Below are 20139 nucleotides of genomic sequence, written 5' to 3' on the forward strand. Positions count from 1 at the left end.
TGATGTCACTTAAGAAATTAACAGGAGAAAACACTGCCTGAGTTCTGCATGTATTTCTTAGTGTGAGACTGACTAAGCAAGCATGTAGACTTTCAAATGAATTGAATTGGCTGCTGTTCTGGCAACACCATTTAAGTGGATCTAAAATATTTTTGATGCTTTCTTCAGATAAGAGACCGTGTATGAACTTGGAATTTTGTGAATATAATAGTGTCTAATAAATTTTTTTGCTGATTATATACGAGAAATTTAATTTGTAGATGTGCTTATTACATGGTAAGAGTCTTGGTAATTAAACTAACAGCTTTCTTTCAATTAATAGGCTAAAATCTGCTAGGGATGTGGTATCAAGAACAGGTCATTCTTTGGCTCTGGGATGTCTGTATCGGTACCTAGGAGGAATAAGTTCTACTCAGCACCTGAATGCATGTGTTGGAATCCTTTATACTTTGTCTCAGGACAGTACTTCTCCTGATGTACAGGTACTTGTCACTTACATTAAAATGTTATGTTACAAATTAACTGAATTTTATTCTGGAGTTTAAGGTTATTTTTCTTGTAAGAATAAGACACTTGACAATCTCACAGGCATACCTCGCAGGTAACAGCTGGAGCAGCAAAGGCAATGTAGAAGACTGGCCCTGCTCAAAATCCACCTTCAACAACTTCCAAAGCAAGAACTATGGTGAGATGTGGGAGATTCAATGATCTGTGAGACTGATTAGGTTCAGTCTTAAAAAACTGCATCTGATGTTTTAGGGATTGTTTCTTTTCACATTCACCTGTATCTTGACTTGGACTACATAGTACCTAGGATTTTCTGTTTATGAAGGGACTTCTTTTGTTTGTGTCAGTTTTTGTCTCTTTCACGGTGTTAATCTCACAGCATATTTTGTTGAAGGGTCATATAGTAAATAAAAGGGATTTGTAGCCTGAATATTTTAGAACTTGGTGGATGTACATCATTGAGTAAGACAAGAAATTTTAAAGACTAATTAATGTTATTTCTCTGTGGCTAAAACTGTTATCTGTCAGAATAGCTTTAAGAGACATTGAGTGTATTTAATGTATTTGTCTAAATATCACTTAAAGAATTTTTAAAGCTTTCCCGAAGTATCTTTGCACAAAGAGGAACTGTTTGTTGACATGAAACAGGTGTGGCTAGTGGTGCAAAGTAACTAATTACAACAATAGATTATTTCAGAAACTCTAGTATTTTTTCACAATTTTGTTCTTGCACAAAGGACTGTAAAAATTTTTTAAAATAATAGAATATAATAAAGGAATAATAATCACTGTTAAACTAATTTACTGTTACATTCATTTTTATTAACAATGACAAATTTAAAATGGTTGTTTCATTGCACAGCATACAGTTCCTTGTAAAATATTCAAAATGGCTTCCTCAACATCAGATTGATAAAATTTCTTTGTATAACCTCTTTATTTGTTCATTTGGAACCTAAAAGTGCAACTTCTATTGCATTTCATCACTGAATTTCACTTTTGACTAGTGAATTCTAAAAGGTTTTATGTATATCTATCATATAGAGATTGCTTTACTGCTTCTCTTATTTTGCAGGCATGGGCACTGCACTCTCTGTCACTAATAGTAGATCTGGCTGGGCCCCTGTATCATGTGCATGTGGAACCTACCTTATCTCTTGTTCTCATGTTGTTGCTGAGTGTGCCTCCGGCTTACGCTGAAGTCCATCAAAGCCTTGGGCGCTGTTTGAATGCACTCATTACCACTCTGGGCCCTGAGCTGCAAGGTATACAGCACACAAATGTGTCAGCTTCCTTTGCTCTACCAGCCAAACTGCTAAACATTGAATGTGTGTGGTTGCAAATGTAAGAAATAAGCAGATCTAAGTTTCTTTGCATAGTTGTAAGACAGTATTTCATAGGCCATGACTTTATGTAATCAAGATGATATGACTGCTAGTTTTCCAAAAGTAATGTCTCTTGACATAATTTCCTTTGTTTGAACTGGTTCTCCGAGCCTTGCCTTGGGCTGAAATTTCTTACATGAATTTTACATTTTATATTTCTTACATTCTTACATCTTTTAATTCTAGCATGAGAGCAGGTGTTTGTTTGTATTTCAAGAGTTAGGAGTCCTTCTATGTCTTAGTTATGATGAAGACATTTAAAATTTGCATCTAAATAACCAGAAAGCGATGTGATCCCTACTCATGGGTATCGAAGTATGGCACAGATACAAAGATCATCGTTTAGAAGGATGAACATTATGGCTGGCTTGGGAAAAAGACAGGTTGTCATGTTTATTAAAGGGAAATATACATTTTAAAAACAAACAAAAAATAGCCTTTATTCTCAATATAGGCAGCAGTACAGCAGTGTCAGCCTTAAGAACTTCTTGCCTTTTGGGCTGTGCAGTGATGCAAGATAATCCTGACTGCCTTGTTCAAGCTCAAGCCATCTCTTGCCTTCAGCAGCTTCACATGTTTGCTCCTCGACATGTCAACTTGTCTAACCTTGTAAGCTGCCTCTGTGTGAGTATATATTTACTAGTTTATATCCATGTATTTTAAAGTTTGTCCACATTTTTCACAAACACTTAAAAAATGCAGCTGTTTCTTTAAGCAGAGAAACTGATCATTGTGTAGGCGTGGGTAGGCATGAGGTGTTTCATGTTCTCCTACAGGCAAGTATTCTATGTATCTTCATTTTTTTTCCTCAGTTTCTTCTTCTCCTTTACAAGATGAGCACATTCTGTAGAAATCTTGGCCTTCTGAACTGCTTGCAGATACATTCTGCTGTTCTTATTAAGGCCAGTTGTCTGGCAGGATATACTATTCATTACAACTTTTTGCTGGATTTGTACCAGCTGGTTTATGTTGGCCAGTTTTTCCCTCTGCTGCTTTTTATGCCTTGCTTGAAGGATTGACTTTAAAAATTGTTTGTACTAATTACTGTGAGTTTTGTTTCATTTTGTTTTTTTCATGATGCTGAAAAATTGTAGATTTCTGTGTTTTGTAATTTCTGTAGCATTAATGGTTCAGTGTACTGACATCTTGGCAGTCAGTATAAAAATTTCTAACACATAAGTTATAGTCAAATCATGTCTTTGGAAGAAATAAACAAAACTTTTTCAGCCCTATTTGACAAGTGGGGGAGAGTTTATTTGTTGGGTGGGTTTTGGTTTTTTTTGTTTTGTTTTCATTCAGTATCTCTGTCTTTGAATAGTTGCTCTTCTGAAGTACTTAGTTCTGTTAAAAAAAAATAATTCTGGTAGCTATTAGCCTTGGTGGATTTGGGAGGCTAGCTGGGGGACGGAGAGGGTTGGTTGGAGGTTTTTGAGGGGGTTTGTTTTGTTTTGTTTTTTTTTTTTTAATACAGTTTTGTCTCGCTGTCAATCAGAGAGAAATAAAAGTCCACAGACGATGAAGTGTGGTTGGATTTTGTTTTAATCTCATCTATTTCTACAGAGTTCTTATTCACATCTTCCATTGGGTAGCACTTGTGTATCAATGCTAAACATATAGATTTAGATCTTCATGTTTATTCTAAACATATAGGTTTAGATACCTTACATTTTCTTTATTTAGTTTGACTAGAAACATGATTGTGGGAGCTAGGAAAAACTGAAGAAGGTTTTTCTGCCCCACACTGTGATATACATGAATATGCTAGTTGCAGAAGAGCTGGAACTAATCTGAAGTGTTGTTTTAACATACACTAACAATTATTTTCTGTTTGTTTGGTATAACATAGTTTTTCTTACATTAATAAAGTCATAACAAGCCATGTCAGTCAGTCTCTTGCTTGGAGCATGGGGTAGTTTTTGGGAGCATTTGTAAGTCCATGTACAGTCTGCTTCAATCTCTCTACTAATATAGAGGATATAATGACAAAGTTATCTTGTCTACATAATATTACTGATTTTTATTGTTCTTACAAGTTGTCTCAAGGTACTTCATACAGCGGTTTATGAGCTTGATAAAACTAAATTAGTCAGTTAAGAAGCAGGGGTCATGGCTTGAGTTTGTGCATTCCCCTCTATGTCAGTGTGTCTCTGAAGAGTGTCATGAACAAGGTTTTTTGAGTGTGTGCTTTGCAGATCTGTGAGAAGATAATTGCACAAGAAGAATTCTGCATTTGTAAAACTCAGCATCCATTCATGTAGTTTCCACCCACTAAATCACCATCTCATTAGGGAAGCAAAATAAGTTATTGGATCTGAAATCTGCACCTCACTGTGCTGTTCACTTGCAAGGTGACACTCAGCTAGTTATTCTTCATGAGTTTAAATGTCTGCAATTTGGAGAACAAGGTGTGATGGTCCTCCTTTGTGATGCATTTTGAAGTCTTAAGGGAAAGCAGCTGCAAAAGCTAGCCCTAGGTCATGTGGATATTCACCATTGCATTCTTTATTTAGGGAAGAAAAACAGGAGAGGCAAAGAATCTGCAGCCACATGAGTGATCTTTTCCCCCTCCATCCATAGAAACATGAAATTTCACTTCTAAAATCTCCAAAACTAATATGCAAAAAATTTTTTTTTTACTTTTTTTAGCAGCATTTGAACCAACACCCCTCTCCACCCTCTTTGCCCAAGGATTCTGTTAAATGTCTTTGCTTTTGAACTTGCCTTTTTATAGTCCTCATTCTCCTGCCATCCCCCCTCACTTCCTCTTCACCTTGTCTTTTACCTCCCTCCACTCTCTCATAACCCTCCTTGTCCTCCCTCTGCTCCCTCTTAATTTCTTTTTTCCATCATTAGGCATGCTAACACGATTTCTTGTGCAGGCAGCTGCAAGCTGCCTCCTCCACCTGTCAAGCCCCTACAGCATGAGATGGCTCAGGTCTGCAGTGTATTTGAACAGTTCAGGTTGTAACTGTGCTAGCACTAGTAAAACATGACTTAGGCAATGAGCACACTGCTTCACTGGTTCATGTTTTGTGGGGTTCTTGTTTTATTTTGTTTTATATTGTGTACATGTACTTGTCATTATCTAGCTTCCCTTCTTCAGCTTCTGAGAGTGTTCCCTGTTTGTCAATTGGATCTTTCACGTGGCTTTTAACAATAATGCACACTTGTCCTGCTATTTGAATTCTTGGCTCCAGCAGAATAGAGATTTACAGAGGTATTCCGTTCAGAATATAGAATATAGCAGAATATGCTTTTAATCATGTCTAAAATTAGCTCTAAAACTAACTTAGGTGAGCACAGACTTCTAAAGAGCTTATCTGTGTGAGCTTACAGTGTAGTATTCCTCAACACAGTGAATGCCAGTTTTCAGCTCTAAAATATTAACAATAAGATCAATATTGAAACACAATAACTGTACAATGTTAATAACTATGCTGTGCTGTTGTCTTGGTATTGTTTAAGTACTAATTTTAGTGGCAGTTGGGTTGGAATTTAAGTGTGTTCAACATGAAAAATAAGAGAAATTAACAAAGGAAATTAGGCTTTTGGTATGTTTGAGGCAAGATTCTGAATTTTATTATATGCTGAGCTTACATGTTACAGTCTCCATGTGTGGTTGATATCACTGTGATATCTTTGGTTTTGTCATGACTGGTTGTCATTTGTTTTTGTGCAGGAAATCTTGTTGGATAATTCTGTGTTGGTAGGTCCCTGTGCCTTGTTAATCCTAAACCTTTGCAGTTTGCAGTGGTGTTTTTATTTCATCTTTTATCTTTCTTTTTAACCATTTTAATGTAATTTCTTTTAGCATGTCAAGTGATATTTTATTGTCATCCTAATCAGAGCCTTCCTAACTGCAGATGGCAGGAATACATTTCATTTATGTGCTTAGTAAGGGATGCTTTTGTTTTTAATGTGTTAAGTACAGAAATTGAACTGTTTTTACATTTAAGTTTTAATGTGATGCTTGCATTTTGTGTCTGTCATTTAGTCCTGTCTCCTGCTTAGAATGTGGGAGAATGACAGAGATGAAAAATGTGCATCTTGCGTTATTTTGGTCGCCTCAGTTGGGCCCTCTGTTTTTTCCCTGATAAAATGAGCACGGAATTTATGCATGTCCAACTCGAAGTAGAATGTGTAGCTTGCTTGCATAAATGTTGCATTAAGTCTCACTTGTTTCTGAAGTTGCAATTAAAGTACCTTGCAGACATACCTACTGAGTCAGGTTCCTTTCCTTGTAGAAGAATTATGCAGAGTGTATCTTTTTGTGTATAATTATGTAATTCTGAGTATTGTAGATTCATATGCATGCACAGAAGTTCTGAAGATGAAGCTTCGTTTTGTTAATCTAACAAAGCTAAAATTCTGTATTGCTTATTCTTTTTGTCCTTAAGTTGCTTTGTGTAAGCATATGTTAACTAATATATATTAGTAATTTTGACTAATATATATTGGTTTGTTGCTGACAAATGAGCAGCACAGCCTAATGCAAGGTTTTCCTGCAGCAGACACTCAGTCTATCTATTTTAAGGATGGTAACAGCTAACGGGGCACAATTTCTTAGTTGTAGAGAACAATTTCTTTTATGATAACCTAAGCTTAATTTAGAAGAAGGTGCATAAATATTGGTGTAGCCATCTTTCCTGACCACACAGCTAGTTTATCATGTGTTTAGGATTCCCTTCAGGATTGTCTTAAAATTGAAAGAAGCAAATAAAAATCAGAAACCTCCACTCTAACAAAAACCCCTTGACACTATGTCTTGGGGTTTTATTAAGTGTTTCTCCTCGTTCCAGTAATAGTGAATCCATTATCATGTATTTTCCAGTAAAATATCCCACACACTGGCCTGTTGGTGTTAAAATATGATGCTATGAACTTTTTTGCTAGAGACTGCTCAGGGGAGCTGACCTGTCTCAGTGTCATACATTCACCAGTAATTCTCACCTTTTCTCTCCGCTTCTCTAAAACATAATTTAATGTAAACTGAGTGTATAATTTTTTTTCCAATGAAACTGCGGCAGTGTTCTCTTTGCCCTTCTAAACTTCCTTTCATGCATGGAGTTCTGTTTTACTAAGGCCTGATTGACTCTCCCACCCTTGGTTTCACTGACATGTCTAGTTACATCTGATGATGACTAGTTCTGAATTTTCAAGCCCACTGTATGCATATACCCAGTAGTCAAAGAGTTAGTTACCATGATTCACCTGGCATTGAAGTTATTGGCAGTTTTTGTACAATATTGGTTGAGAGGTGGATTCAGCATCAAACCAATATTGTAAGTTCCCTTTGGAGAGAAATGCTAGGAGTACTCATATGCTTTATAAAATTGATTACAGGACTTGCAAAACTTTTCATTTGGGGGTTTAAAAAAAGGCTGAGCAAAAAGAGCATCAATTGCATATTTACTGACTTAACAGATTTGCTATAGCTGCAAGTGTTCAGAAAATACCAGTCTTACTGAGGTATTGCCACAGAGGTTTGTTAGCCATCTTACTGTATCTTCTTGCATGTTTCAGATGAATCTCTGTAGCTCATACTTATTGCTGAGACGTGCAGTGGTAGCTTGCTTACGTCAGCTTGTGCAAAGAGAAGCTGCTGAAGTATCAGAATATGCTGTTGCACTAGTGAAAGAGAGCAAAGAAGATTTTACTCCAGGTAATGTATTGAAATTTTGAGATCAAAGGGCTTGGCATATTGACAGTGAATTTTAAATAAGCTTTGCTAAGAGTGTGAAAACTTTTCAATGCTCTTGAAATCTTAAACTCAAAACATTTTCTATCTCAGTTTTCTGTATAGTACAAACTTATGATAAAATGAGGAAATGCAAGGGGAGTTGCAGGGAAATCCATGCCCATCTAGCCAGTAGCTGTTGTATTAACTTTTTGCTAAAAGGCCTGAGAGTGATCACTAGTTCATCCTCATGTGCGTTTCTGTGAGTAAGTGATGTTAAAAATTTATTTCCCTTCAGCTTTCAATTCAAACTCATTTGGAAATTTTCAGAATAAATAGAATATAGCCATTTTAAAAAACTGCTGATATTTAAAAATTCTAATATTGGTCAAATAAAAACTGGTCATATTACTTTAACAAATTATTTCCATATGTTTGGTTTTGTGCTTTTTTGGAGAATAGATTTAACTTCCATTTCAAATTAAAACATTGTTTTAGAAATACCTCATGAAGTAAGGTAAGTGAATTTTTTTTCAGGATCTAGATGTGGGGATGGTAATGCTGTGAAATTCAGAGTAGGATTCTTATTTTTTGATGGGGTAACATTCTTCCTGTTGTTACTATGTTTCTGTAAAAGCTCAACATTTGTTCTGTATTCGTAAGTTAGCTGCAGTGTTAAAGTGAAAAATAAAATGGTTTCAAAAATATTTCAGGGATAGTAATTACTTTTTCACAATATACTCTGTGTGCAACCTTTAGTGGGGTTTCTGTTGTCATTAATCCAGTTTTGTGATGTACAGTACTCAGCTCACAGCCTTTGTTCTTAGCAGATGTGAACATCAGAGAAATAGGCCTGGAGGGGGCATTGCTGGGCTTGCTGGACAAAGAATTGGACCCAAGATTGTGCCAAGATATCAAAGAGACCCTGACGCATATGCTTACTTCAATGGCAGTTGAGAAGCTCTCCTTTTGGCTGAAGCTTTGTAAAGATGTTCTTGCTGCCTCTGCTGGTAAGTCTTAATACACTGTATTTGAGAACACAACCAAAATAAGGCCTGCAGCAGTACGCTGTGCCACCGAGGGAAGGCATTAAAGTTTCTTGAATGTTTGCCATTTATTAAATGTATAATTGTCATTCATATTGCAAGATTTGATCCTTTAACTTAGTTCCTTCAGAGGAATATGCCTTTCTCTCTTCTGATTGCCCTCTCTCCATTGAACAAGTTCTTGTAAACATCTTAGGATGTCTTGCTTGTTGATTTAATTATTGATCTTAATTCATTTCCGTAGCAGAAATGGAAATATAACATAGGTTTGAGCTTCTGAGTCCTGTGTAATTAACTGCAAGAAAAGTATTCTGATCAGTTCTTCTATTAGTGATAGAACTGATGGAGGCCTGTTATATCATAATGGAACTCTTGAGCACACAAAATGAATTACTGTGCTGAATATTGGTGGGGGTGAAATTCTTTAAACCAGCAATGAGGGAGGAAAAATTCTTGCATTTAGATTTTTTTTAATTTGGAACAGTACTAGCTTCTAATACATGACACTAATTTTAAAAGGTTTTTTTTTTCTTTTGCTTCTTTCAGTGCAGTTCTTAATTTATTTTTGTGATATTAATATTTTCTTCCAGCAAGTAATATCAACCAAATGTTGACAGTTTCATTATATTTGAATTCTAGCATTTACTTTAAGATACCAGGATTTAATGGAGTCACTATGAATTTGAGGTTAGAGATAGTCTTCGAAGAGATTTCTTTCAGTAGCTTTCATTTGTAGTAAGAAAGAATATTATGTTTGGTTTTTTTCCCTTCTGTGCCCTAAATACAGATTTCAATACAGTAGCATCAATAGATACCACTCAAGAAGAGGAAACTACCAAAGGGGATGATGTGTCTGTATTAACATCTGACAGTGATGACAGGTTCCATCCTTTCCGAAATCCACGGTGGTCCACCAGAGTTTTTGCTGCAGAATGTGTTTGTAAAATTATAAGCCAGTGTGAAAAAGCAGGCAGTGCACATTTTGATATAACTTTGGCTCAGGAAAGGAAACAACGTGATTCAAGAGGTATGTGTTAAGCACTGGAAGAATTTCATAGAATGCAAAGTATGCTTAAAGTAAGTGTTAGCTCTTTGCATCTTAATGAGATTAATAATAAATTTGTTGTTTGTAATCAATAAAGCCTCTAATTACTCTGTTTGTAAGCCTGTATTCTTTAAGGTGTAGAGAAATTTTTATTTGCTAAAAGAATGGCATCTTACTACAGCGTTCACACTCAATTTCCCGGTTATAGTACCATGGTGTATGCGTAGGAAGGCTTTGTTTCTGTATAAGCACTGGCAGTCACAAGTGATAGCTGGCACCAGCCTACAACATCAGAGTTTGGTGTCTGGGAGCATGACTTAAAAAAATGCCACTTTTTTTCTTTCCATAATTTGCATAATCACCAGTAGAAATACAATGCCATTTTTCAGTACCTCTCTGTGTTTATCTGGAGATGTTTTCCTCAACACTTTTTTAGAAGGTCTCATACATGAAGATATTTATACTTTCTTCTAAGTACTTTTTTTCTACATTTAAATGGAAAGCAGACTTGATCAGCTAACATAAAGTAGCCAAGTAAAATTGATGCATGTGTAAGCTGCCTGAAGTGAATCCTTGATACATATTAAGGTAAAATGTAAAATAAGCATTTTGAAAACAGTTGGGGACAGTATTATAAAACACATTATGTCTGAATTTAAATTTAATAAAAATATTTTCTTTAATAAAACTATTTTAAATATAATACAACTATTTTCTTTTTTAAATTTCTGGTTTTAGATGACTTTTTGGTACTGCATTTAGCTGACTTGATCCGTATGGCTTTTATGGCTGCCACAGATCACAGTGATCAGCTTCGTCTTTCTGGGCTTCAGATGTTGCAAATTATTGTTCGGAAGTTTGCAGCTGTTCCAGAACCAGAGTTTCCAGGTCATGTAATCCTGGAGCAGTATCAAGCCAACGTAAGCACCATTGATAATAACTTACAAAAGTTTAGAGTCAAATACTAAAAGAAATTTGCATTTACAGTGTGTAGGTACAGAGCTGGATTTCAGTTACTTTGTTACTGAAGTATTGTTAATTTGTTTGGACTTCATTAGAAATCATCTTTTCAGTTGGTGTATAATTTTTTAGCTTCAAAGTTTTTGAAGTTTCAGCATTTTTCCCTCTTGAATACAACAAAACCAAAATAGATCATTGGTGGGGTTTTTTTGGAAAGTGTTGTTTTTAAGAGTGTGAAAGTATTGCAAGAAATATTAAGAATAACTATAAATTTAAACTCTGCTTAGAAATAAGTAGCCTTTGCACACCAGCTATTACATTTGGAGATCTTGGCCAATAAACAAGCTAGAGAAGTGTGGATTGTACTCATAAGGTCCATTTCAGTTAAGTCTTTGGTTAGATTTAGAGAAAAGATGTCCTAGTCATTTAACATTCCATATCACACTTGTCTTAAATATGGCAGACAACTGTGTTAAGCCTCATATAGCTTCAGTTTCTAGCAGGCACTGAATAGGTCAGATCACACTCTCGTAGAATTGGAGAGACACTGAAGAAAGACACCCTGACCTACTTTGATCTTGCTTTTGCTATTATAATTCTATTTTTTGGCACTCCTTTGTGGGAAGAAAGTTCCTTGGTCTAGTCTAAAGCTGTCAAGGGAAAATAATAAACCATCTGTCCTTGCTGTCCAAAACCATCAAGCAGGTCACAAGTAAAACTAATAATTTTCCTTTTAAGCTTCTGTACCTTTAATGTGTTTCTGCTAATACTGTGCACAGGACTCATTAGCTGTTTAAGAGATAAATTTAAGGGATGTGAAACTGTTAATCAAGTCTACATTGTCAGATTTTTTTTTCCTAAAAACATCAAAATAATCCAGAAAAAGATGGATATAAATTTTCTGGACTTAAGTAATGACTTCCTAACATCTTGTTCTGAAGTTCCATAAATGAAATCTCAACCTTAGAGGCTCTTAAGAAATTGTCATTAATTGCCATTAAAAACAAATCCTTTCACTTCTTTCACAAACATTTATTGTAGTACTTGCTCTTTGGGATGCAAGTCTAGTATATCAAACTTAAATATGAATTTTCAAATAAATGGTAGAGCAGCTAGGGAGTCTTTTATTAGACTTTAGTGAAATGGTTTTCAACAGTGGGAGTGGGTAAAACCTCTGCAGCCCAGTAACTTTGTGTATTCTTTATTAGGTAAATGGGGTTTGTGCTCTCCCCTTTTTTCACTTTCCAAAGTTGACCACCTTCAGTTAGTTGTTTGCTTAAATCTATATTTTTTCTGAGTAAGGAAATGTCACTAAGTGTCTTGCAAAGTCTTTCATGGTTCAGAACATCGCTTCTTTTTGGTGGGCTCCTCATCTAGTCAGGCGTTCAGGAAGGAAGACATTACTGTTTCTGTTTTAGACTGCGTAAGAAAATAAGAGTCAGCCATGAAGACTCCCTCAAAGAGAACAATGTCTTCAGTGTAGGCAAAACTAAAAATATGACTGAAACTGTTTCTCTGCTCTTTAACCTCACTGAAACAGTCTGTGAAAAAAGGATAAAGGAACTATACTTTATAAAGGAAAATTGTAACAAAGTCTGATTATGAAAAGTAAGTATTTTGTCAATCGTTCACTATGTGTTAAATGTTGTATAACTTCTGTTTAGGTTGGAGCAGCACTTAGGCCTGCCTTTGCTCCTGAAACTCCTCCTGATGTCACAGCAAAAGCATGTCAGGCAAGTGTTGAAAGTCAGAAGTCTCTTAGGTAATAGACCCTCTGAATTTTTTTTTTGCTTGATAAGCAACACAAGAAAAACGAAATAAATCCTCTAGCTTTAAATCCTCCATTCACAAAAAATGTCACTTATGTTACCTCTATATTGTGACAACTCAAAGATTATTGTCACTTTAAAGTCTGTTGAGAAACTTTGTTGCAGTTGATATTTTCCCTGTTTTTTGTGACACTCCACTAATGTTTTGGTTTTCACTACTAAAGTATACTAAACTGGGATGTCATTCAACATTTGTTATTGTTATTTGTTATTGTATCCTGGTAGAAATCAAATCTGGCTTTCATAATTTTACAGATGGAGAAAAAAGTATGCAGTGGTGTTTTTTTCTTGTTCCTCATTGTTTCTGTTTCACAACACTAGGTATGCAGTGCCTGGATGGCAAGTGGTGTAGTAAGTGATCTTAATGACCTCCGAAGGGTTCACCAGTTGCTTGTGTCCTCTTTGCTCAAAGTGCAGGCTGGAAAAGAAGCACAAAATGAACAATATAATGAAAGCACCTCAACTATGGAAGTACTGGCTGTCCTTAAGGCTTGGGCAGAGGTTAGTATAACAGCTCTGCAATGTTAGTCTTATATCGGGTAGGTGAGTTAGAACCTTTTGGACAGAATTTTCAGGAATTTCTAACATGCTTCTTTAAATAGAAGGTGTTGGTGCTTTGCTGTGCTACCTCTGAAAGTACCTGAACTTTGACAAACTTGACAAAAACACTGCTAATTAAACAGGTCATAATATAACAAGAATAATATTACAAGAATAATGTATCGTACTTAAAAATGCAAATTCCTTAATATATTTGAATAGTTCAATATTGATTTGAAATTGTATGTTACAAATGGTTGATGGTATGTATGGTGATGGTCCACTCAATGTACTGTTTTAAATAGGTATAACTCTTCTCATTGCCTATTGACATTTCATCTCTGGGAAATATATCTTTTGAATTAATATTGTCAGTTCAGTACTGCTTTAGTTAAAATAAAGCCACCTCATGTGAATGCTTGTTTTAATATGTGTAAATGCAAGGTTAAATATTTAAAAGTCAAAAATGTGAACCATGTACACCACCTCCAAAAGATGTGTATTAGAATGTAGTGATAATGGCCTTGGATGCTGATGGTTGATAACCAGCTGAAGATGAACATGTTATGAAGGTGGATGATATTTCAGGGTACAACCAGGAAGATACTTTGGAGGAGAAAGTAGGCAATAGATAGTTTTTATGTAAACATTTGGAGAAAAATATACCAATGTTTCATGTGCATATTTGAGAACAGATATTGACAAAATAGCAAAGCCCTTGGAGACAAGCTAGCAGGTGGGAATAAAAATCTTGAAAACATGCTTTCATTGAGAGATTTAAATAGATTGGTCTATTTAATCTATTCAGGAAAAGATAAAGTACTGTGATAAATTTAGAATCATTACATGAAGAAAAGGTTTTTAATAGCGTGGAACAACCTTTCACTGGTCAGAAGCCAGGACAAAATTCAGACTAGATGTGAGACTCAACTGTCAGAAGTGAAGATCTGTAGACTGTTCTAGCCTATTATTAAGATCACTAAAATTCTTCAAAGGAAACTCTGTAGAGTTTCCTATAAGCTTTTGTGAGCTGTAATTTGCAAATATTTCACTTAAGCCCTAGGCAGTTCCTTCTCCCCTAGAATCTTACCTATTTCTTGTTTACAGAAATTGGAGGAATTCCCCCATCCTGTTGCTGCAGGGAGGTGTGAGACAAGGGCTTGGTGTGTGTTTAGTTGCTTCTCTGGGACAACCCTCTACAGCTAGCAAACATTAAAAAGATGCAGAAATCATAATTGCAGGGAACTAGTATTAGATTCAATGAATCTCAAGTCAGCTTTGTTGAAATGTGTCCTTTATAGTTGAGAAGAGCTTCCCTCCAGGGGCATTTTGGAGACACTACAGAGAGTTGTTTGTCTGAAACTTTCTCAATTCTATCTTTTTGATAACCAGAGAGGTATCTAGGAAAATTACACTGAAATTAATCTATAGATGGTAGCACCCACAGTTTGCCAGGTATGCAAGATTGTACTCTTCATTCTGCACTGCTAACATGAAGCAACACATAATTTTGAGAAATCAAGTGCCATGTAGCATTTCAGTTTAAAAAAGAATTAGGAAGGGTTTAACTGTTGTTTCTGAATCATTATTATAGGTATATTATTTGATAGTTCTTCAGTTTTGTAGCTGTAACAGGGTTTGATGGTTGGAAGCAAAAACTGGACAAATAATATATTACTTTTTAAGAGCAGGGTACTTAATTGGAGGTAGGAATTTTAGTAGTTTTCCCGTTCTTGGGGATTCTTGCATTATGATTAGCTGGGGAAAGGATTCAGAACGTTTAGAGAAAAAGTGCTTGTTCACCCATGCTTACTGGACTTGAAGCAGAAACAGATTCTAGGAAATCTCATGCCTGTTCAACAGGCAGTCATGCTGGTGATCACAGTAGTTTTCCAAGTGTTAATATTTGTAACTCTCTATCCAAATATATCAACAGGTTTACATAGTTGCAGTTGAAAAGCAGAAAAATCAAAGTGATACACACAAGCACAGTTTAAAAATTGTAAACTCCTCTGAAGAAAGCTACAGAGATGTAACATTTTCGGCCAGTGGTCTTCTGGACTTGGTACAGGCAGATCTTGGAACACTGAGCAAGCTCTGGCTTGCTGCACTTCAGGATTTTGCTCTCTTAACTTTACCTCCAGAATATGCATCTCAACTACCTGCTGAAGGTAAAAAGGCAAATTAGTTATGTTTTTCTAAGTCCCTTGTAAGCAAACTGACTTGTGTTAAGATCATAGTAAGATTAAATGGTATAGAGAATAAGCCTACTTGTGGACCTATTTAAAGATCAGGACTGTTTTTGAGAACAGAGGTTTCATGGATGTGAAGAGTGGTATTCTTATTTGTTGGCTATTTTTATGTTGGAAAGAAGAAATAGGTAATTTATTGCATTCTGTCCAAATAAATCTAAATGAAGTGCCCTCATTGGCCTGAATTTTAATACCGAACATTAAAAAAAAAGTCATACATAGAACAAAATCCCATTTTAAGAATGAGAAAATACAGTAGTTGAAAATACGTTACACCTTTAAAACTAATTTCTTTTCTTGTAGGTGGTACATTTTATACAGCGGAGACAATTGAAAATGCCAGACCTCATTACTACAACTCCTGGGCACTGATACTTTATGCTACAGCTTTATGGCTCACTAGCACAGGTTTCCTTATTGTTGATCCAGATGAAGGAGTTACAAATCTCTCCAGACCTGTTACCCCAACTACCATGTGTCAAGATTCTTCTACCAGACCCTTGGTGAAATCTCCTGAGGATGTGAATACCGACAGATTTCATCTTATCTTGGGTTAGTGAGTGAGTGCATAGTCTGCCTAGATGCTGTAACTCAAAATGTAGGTGAAACTGTTAGCAAATAAATTTTTAATTATTCAAATTTAACTGCATCATTCAGTATTGCATCTTTTGGAAAAACATACAGTCAGAAAAATTTTAAGTCCTAGTGAGAAAATTGTAAGGCATTTCCCCAAATGTGGTACAAAAAAAACTGAGCTAAACAAGCCCTTATTGCTCTGCTCATAAACATGCAAGTTCAAGGGTGGATTTTACAGTGTTTGTACCAGTACAGTTACAAAGTGTATGGATTGGTTTCACTGAAATACAGTTTTACATCACACAATAGTTTATAGGTTGGAAGGGACTTGTGGACATCATTGTGTCCACCTCCTGCTCAAGCAGGGTGACATAAAGCCAACTGCTGTCCAGACAGCTTTTGAATATCTGTGTGGATGGAGAATCAACCTCTCTGGGCAACCTGTGCCAGTGCTCAGTCACCCACACAGTGAAGAAGTGTTTCCTTACATTCATATCAAGCTCTGTCAAGCCTCCACTACTGCAGGAGCTAATCAGGTAGTTGAATTCAGTTTCAGTTCTCTAAGTTTACACAATTAGGCATTTCTGGCTATATTTTTTTCTTGCCTCTCTTTTGTATCTTTCTTTTGTAATCCCTTTTTGGAATGAGTTTGTATTACTTTGTTGCATATGTCTTCCTTTGAATCCCAGTCTTTAAGCAGAGAACCAGCTCCCTTTTGAACTCCATTGCTCTCTCAGCTAGAAGTGGGACCTCTGATACAAAAACTGCTCATTTCCCCTGCTTCCTCTACTGCTTAGTGCATAAAATTTCACATACTTGACTGTGGGCATATTGCTTGTTTATTCTGCTTTTTAGTAAAATAGCATTTTAATTTTCATTCCCTACAGAGAAACTGAAAGAATTTAAAACTGCTTTTCTGTTGTACAGCTGTTGTTTAGTGGACATTGATTGGTTTCCCAAGTCATCACACATTTTGGAATTACAGCTGGGATGAGAATACAGATTGCAGTTTATATGAAGGTTATCGCCAATATTTTGAGGAGCCCTGAAAGCTAAGAAAAAAGATAGCTCTTATTTGCTCTAGGATTTACAAGCTTAGGCTTCATGTAGTTTACTTGTTGCTGGCTATGTAGTTGTGGTAGTTAGCATTTTTTGCATTTTTTTTTTAAATGGGAACATAAAGCCTCGGAGTTTGTGAACTACTGTTACTTTCATAAATAAATCAGAGTGATTAGGGAAATATCCTGCTCTATACTCATTATGAATTGTCCTGTCTCTTCGTTGGGTTTTATTCACAAATTACTGGGGTTTTATTTATGTTAGTAGCCAGTTATAATTGGGTCTCATACTGTCTATAAAGTGAAGTTTCTTTCATTGTTTTGATGGAAATAGAGGTCTTGCCCCAAGATATTAGCAATAGGAGATGAATTCATTTAAAATGCTACTTCTATAGTTGCTCAGCCTTCTGTGAGGTTACTTAGTAGTGGAAAAAATTATTTCTTAAAATTTCAAGTACAGATGGCTTTTGGTTTTTTTCTAATGCTTACAGGAATTAGTGTGGAGTTCCTGTGCTCTCCTGGATCAGATGCAGCAATGGAGAACATTATTGCCTGCTTACATGCACTGCAGGCACTCTTCGATGTTCCGTGGCCAAGGTCCAAAATAGGTGGTGATCAGGTAATGCATAATGACCAAATGCCCCTCAGAATTAAGGCATAGTTTTAATCTGAACAGCACCTCTACAGTCTCTTGTATTTCCAGGAATCTTCAATATATAAGTTTTAGGTAAATTATATGCTTTACCCAAATCCAAAGCTGTAGAGGGAGGAGATAAAAAAGAATACAATGTGGAACCTGTAAGGTGAGGGGCAGAGAATTTGAGGAAGGAGTAATTTCGTCAGGAAGGAGTAATTAGATTAATAGGATGAGAGCCAGATAAAGACCAAACTCTGGAAAAGAGAGTTCTCTGATTCTCTCTCTGTCAAAGCATAGTTGAATTAATTCTGTTGTAAAAATCAAAGTTGGTAAAAGAAGACTGGACAAAAGCAGTGATACTAAAAGAAGAAAAGAGGCAAAACCGAAAAAAAAAAACCCACACCACAACAGTCATCCTAAAAAGATGTAGTAAACTGAACTTTCTTTTTTTTTCTTTCTTTAAATTAAGGTTTATACCATCCCGTGTGCCATGCAATTGTCTGACCTGGTGAAAGTGGTAAAGCCTGTGGACATGGCTAAGTTGTGCTGACTGTTGACGCTCTGTCCAAGGAAAGGCATATAGTGTAGGAGGAATACAATGTAATGTCCCCACCTTCAAGAGTTAAGAAGCCGAAAGATAAAGATTACTTTGGCTTCTTCAGTTGTTTTAAGTGCCCTGTATCGTAAATAACTGTGGTAACTATTTTGTTGGGAGAATTGATAGGGACTGCTGTTACTGGGAGCTAGGAGGTGGATGGTGAAGAAAATGCCAACTCCTGTGATAGTATCAATTACATTGTTTTCCTTAGTGAGATCAATCAGAATAATACTGGCTTTAACAAGTATTGACAAGTTCCTAAAAACTCCTGCATTAAAATTAAAATATGTTAGATGTTTTTCTTGCTGTAGGAGTTGGGTGTAGAGCTGCTGAATGTTTTGCATCGACTGATACTGACCAGGGAGTCACCTGATATTCAGCTTGCTGCCCTTGAAGTGGTTCGCTTGATTCTTTTTGCAGCTCAGGAACACGTGAAGGAAAAGCGGAGAAGTGCAGAAGGTACAGTACTGTGTGAGATGTTTGAATACCTGTGATCAGGGTTAAAGCAATTCTTTCTTGGAAAACTGGTTTCTGAGATGTGTCTTAATGAAGTCTTTCACAGTTGGATTCTAATTCTAGTTTATTTAAGACAGTCCAGATTCCTAAATTAAGAAATTCATGTGGTGTGATAGATAGCAGGTGATTTAGGTATTGAACAGAGGGCAGAAAGTGAGGAGAAGAACTGCAGAAACTGCAGCTGGTCAGGGAGGGAGGAGTCCTAGTGAGAAGCTGGGGTCAGCTAAAACTGAGCGATGGACAGACTTGGCACACACGACTGTTACAAGCCAGGTCCCAATAGTTCCTCTGATTGTAACTTCCTCACATTCATTTTCTAAAAGGAAAAAACTGGGAGTAGACTCAAAGTGCTTGTATCAGGTGACATCATATTGGCTTGGTGCCTCAGGATCTGTATGTCAAAGTCTATTGTGCGCCCTTTTGCCTTTTGGCAATCACTGCATAGTTTGCTTATTCAGAAGGATGGGTGTTTGCTAGTAGAATTTTGAATACATACTCATGCACATATATATGTGTCAAGATTATAATTTGGTACTGAAACAGTCTTAAGTAAACTTTTTGAAAACAAGTCACAGCCTGCAGACTTCTCCCATATTTCTTGTTTTTCTTTCAGTTGATGATGGTGCTGCAGAAAAGGAAACATTACCAGAATTTGGAGAGGGCAAAGACACAGGGGGACTGGTGCCTGGGAAATCATTAGTCTTTGCAACACTGGAGCTGTGTGTTTGTATTCTTGTCAGACAGCTTCCCCAGCTCAACCCTAAATTGACTTGTAGCCCCGCAGTTCCACCTGGAAAACATCTGTTGCTGTCAGAAGATGGAAGTAGACTGGTAGCAGCAGCATTAGTTATTCTCTCTGATGTTCCTGCAATCTGCTCTCCTGAAGGTATGCTATTTCATCACTAGAAAAGATAAATGAAAGACTATTAGGCCCTTCTGTCCCTTTGTTATTACCTGATTTTCTTAGCTGGCTAAGTCTGGCAGCAAGTTTTTTTGATTTGCTTGTGACAACTTCCTTTTCTAATTATTTTTTGACTGTCAATTTGTAAAACAAGTTACAAAACTGGAAGCAATTAAATTAGTAGTTTCTCATTTTCTCCCACCCTATAGCAGTGCAATTAATAGATTCATTTTCTACAGGGAAGTATACAACAGCTACATGATTATATGCTACTTGAATTGTCTTTTCTGGAATTTATAATGCAGACATAAATTAAATTTAAAAGAGAAATGTGTGATGTTAACTTTCCATCATTTGAACATTAACAAACAGCTGCAGGCAGTTATGGTTGAATTCTCAGATTAGTTGACTTTTACCCATGATTCATTTTGGAGTCACTCCCAACTTTAGGATGGTTTCCCACCACCAAGCTTCAATATCATATTCATACCTATACATACATATATATATATATATGTATATAATCTTTCAGTACTGTTACAGCCACACATACAAACCATTTCTGCCCTACTCCTCTGTGGTTCCCACCTTAAGTATTGTTGTTACACCTTA

General features: G+C 36.1%; 1 protein-coding gene across 3 annotated transcripts in view; it reads left to right on the forward strand.

Moving 5' to 3' along the window:
* The window catches only part of HEATR5A (HEAT repeat containing 5A), a 55448-nt gene that overhangs the window by 28182 nt on the left and 7127 nt on the right, over window positions 1-20139 (forward strand). For all 3 annotated transcript variants that reach the window (XM_005417495.2, XM_031064469.1, XM_031064465.1), the window contains exons 19-32: window positions 323-482; window positions 1583-1772; window positions 2347-2516; window positions 7416-7554; window positions 8400-8579; window positions 9403-9642; window positions 10399-10580; window positions 12285-12353; window positions 12771-12950; window positions 14926-15160; window positions 15545-15793; window positions 17367-17494; window positions 18422-18569; window positions 19240-19512. In XM_005417495.2, coding sequence (XP_005417552.1) covers window positions 323-482; window positions 1583-1772; window positions 2347-2516; window positions 7416-7554; window positions 8400-8579; window positions 9403-9642; window positions 10399-10580; window positions 12285-12353; window positions 12771-12950; window positions 14926-15160; window positions 15545-15793; window positions 17367-17494; window positions 18422-18569; window positions 19240-19512 — 2543 coding nt within the window. The remainder of the gene's footprint in view (window positions 1-322; window positions 483-1582; window positions 1773-2346; window positions 2517-7415; window positions 7555-8399; window positions 8580-9402; window positions 9643-10398; window positions 10581-12284; window positions 12354-12770; window positions 12951-14925; window positions 15161-15544; window positions 15794-17366; window positions 17495-18421; window positions 18570-19239; window positions 19513-20139) is intronic.

The sequence above is a fragment of the Geospiza fortis genome, unplaced genomic scaffold (genome assembly GCF_000277835.1).
Source record: "Geospiza fortis unplaced genomic scaffold, GeoFor_1.0 scaffold54, whole genome shotgun sequence".
Taxonomy (NCBI): domain Eukaryota; kingdom Metazoa; phylum Chordata; class Aves; order Passeriformes; family Thraupidae; genus Geospiza; species Geospiza fortis.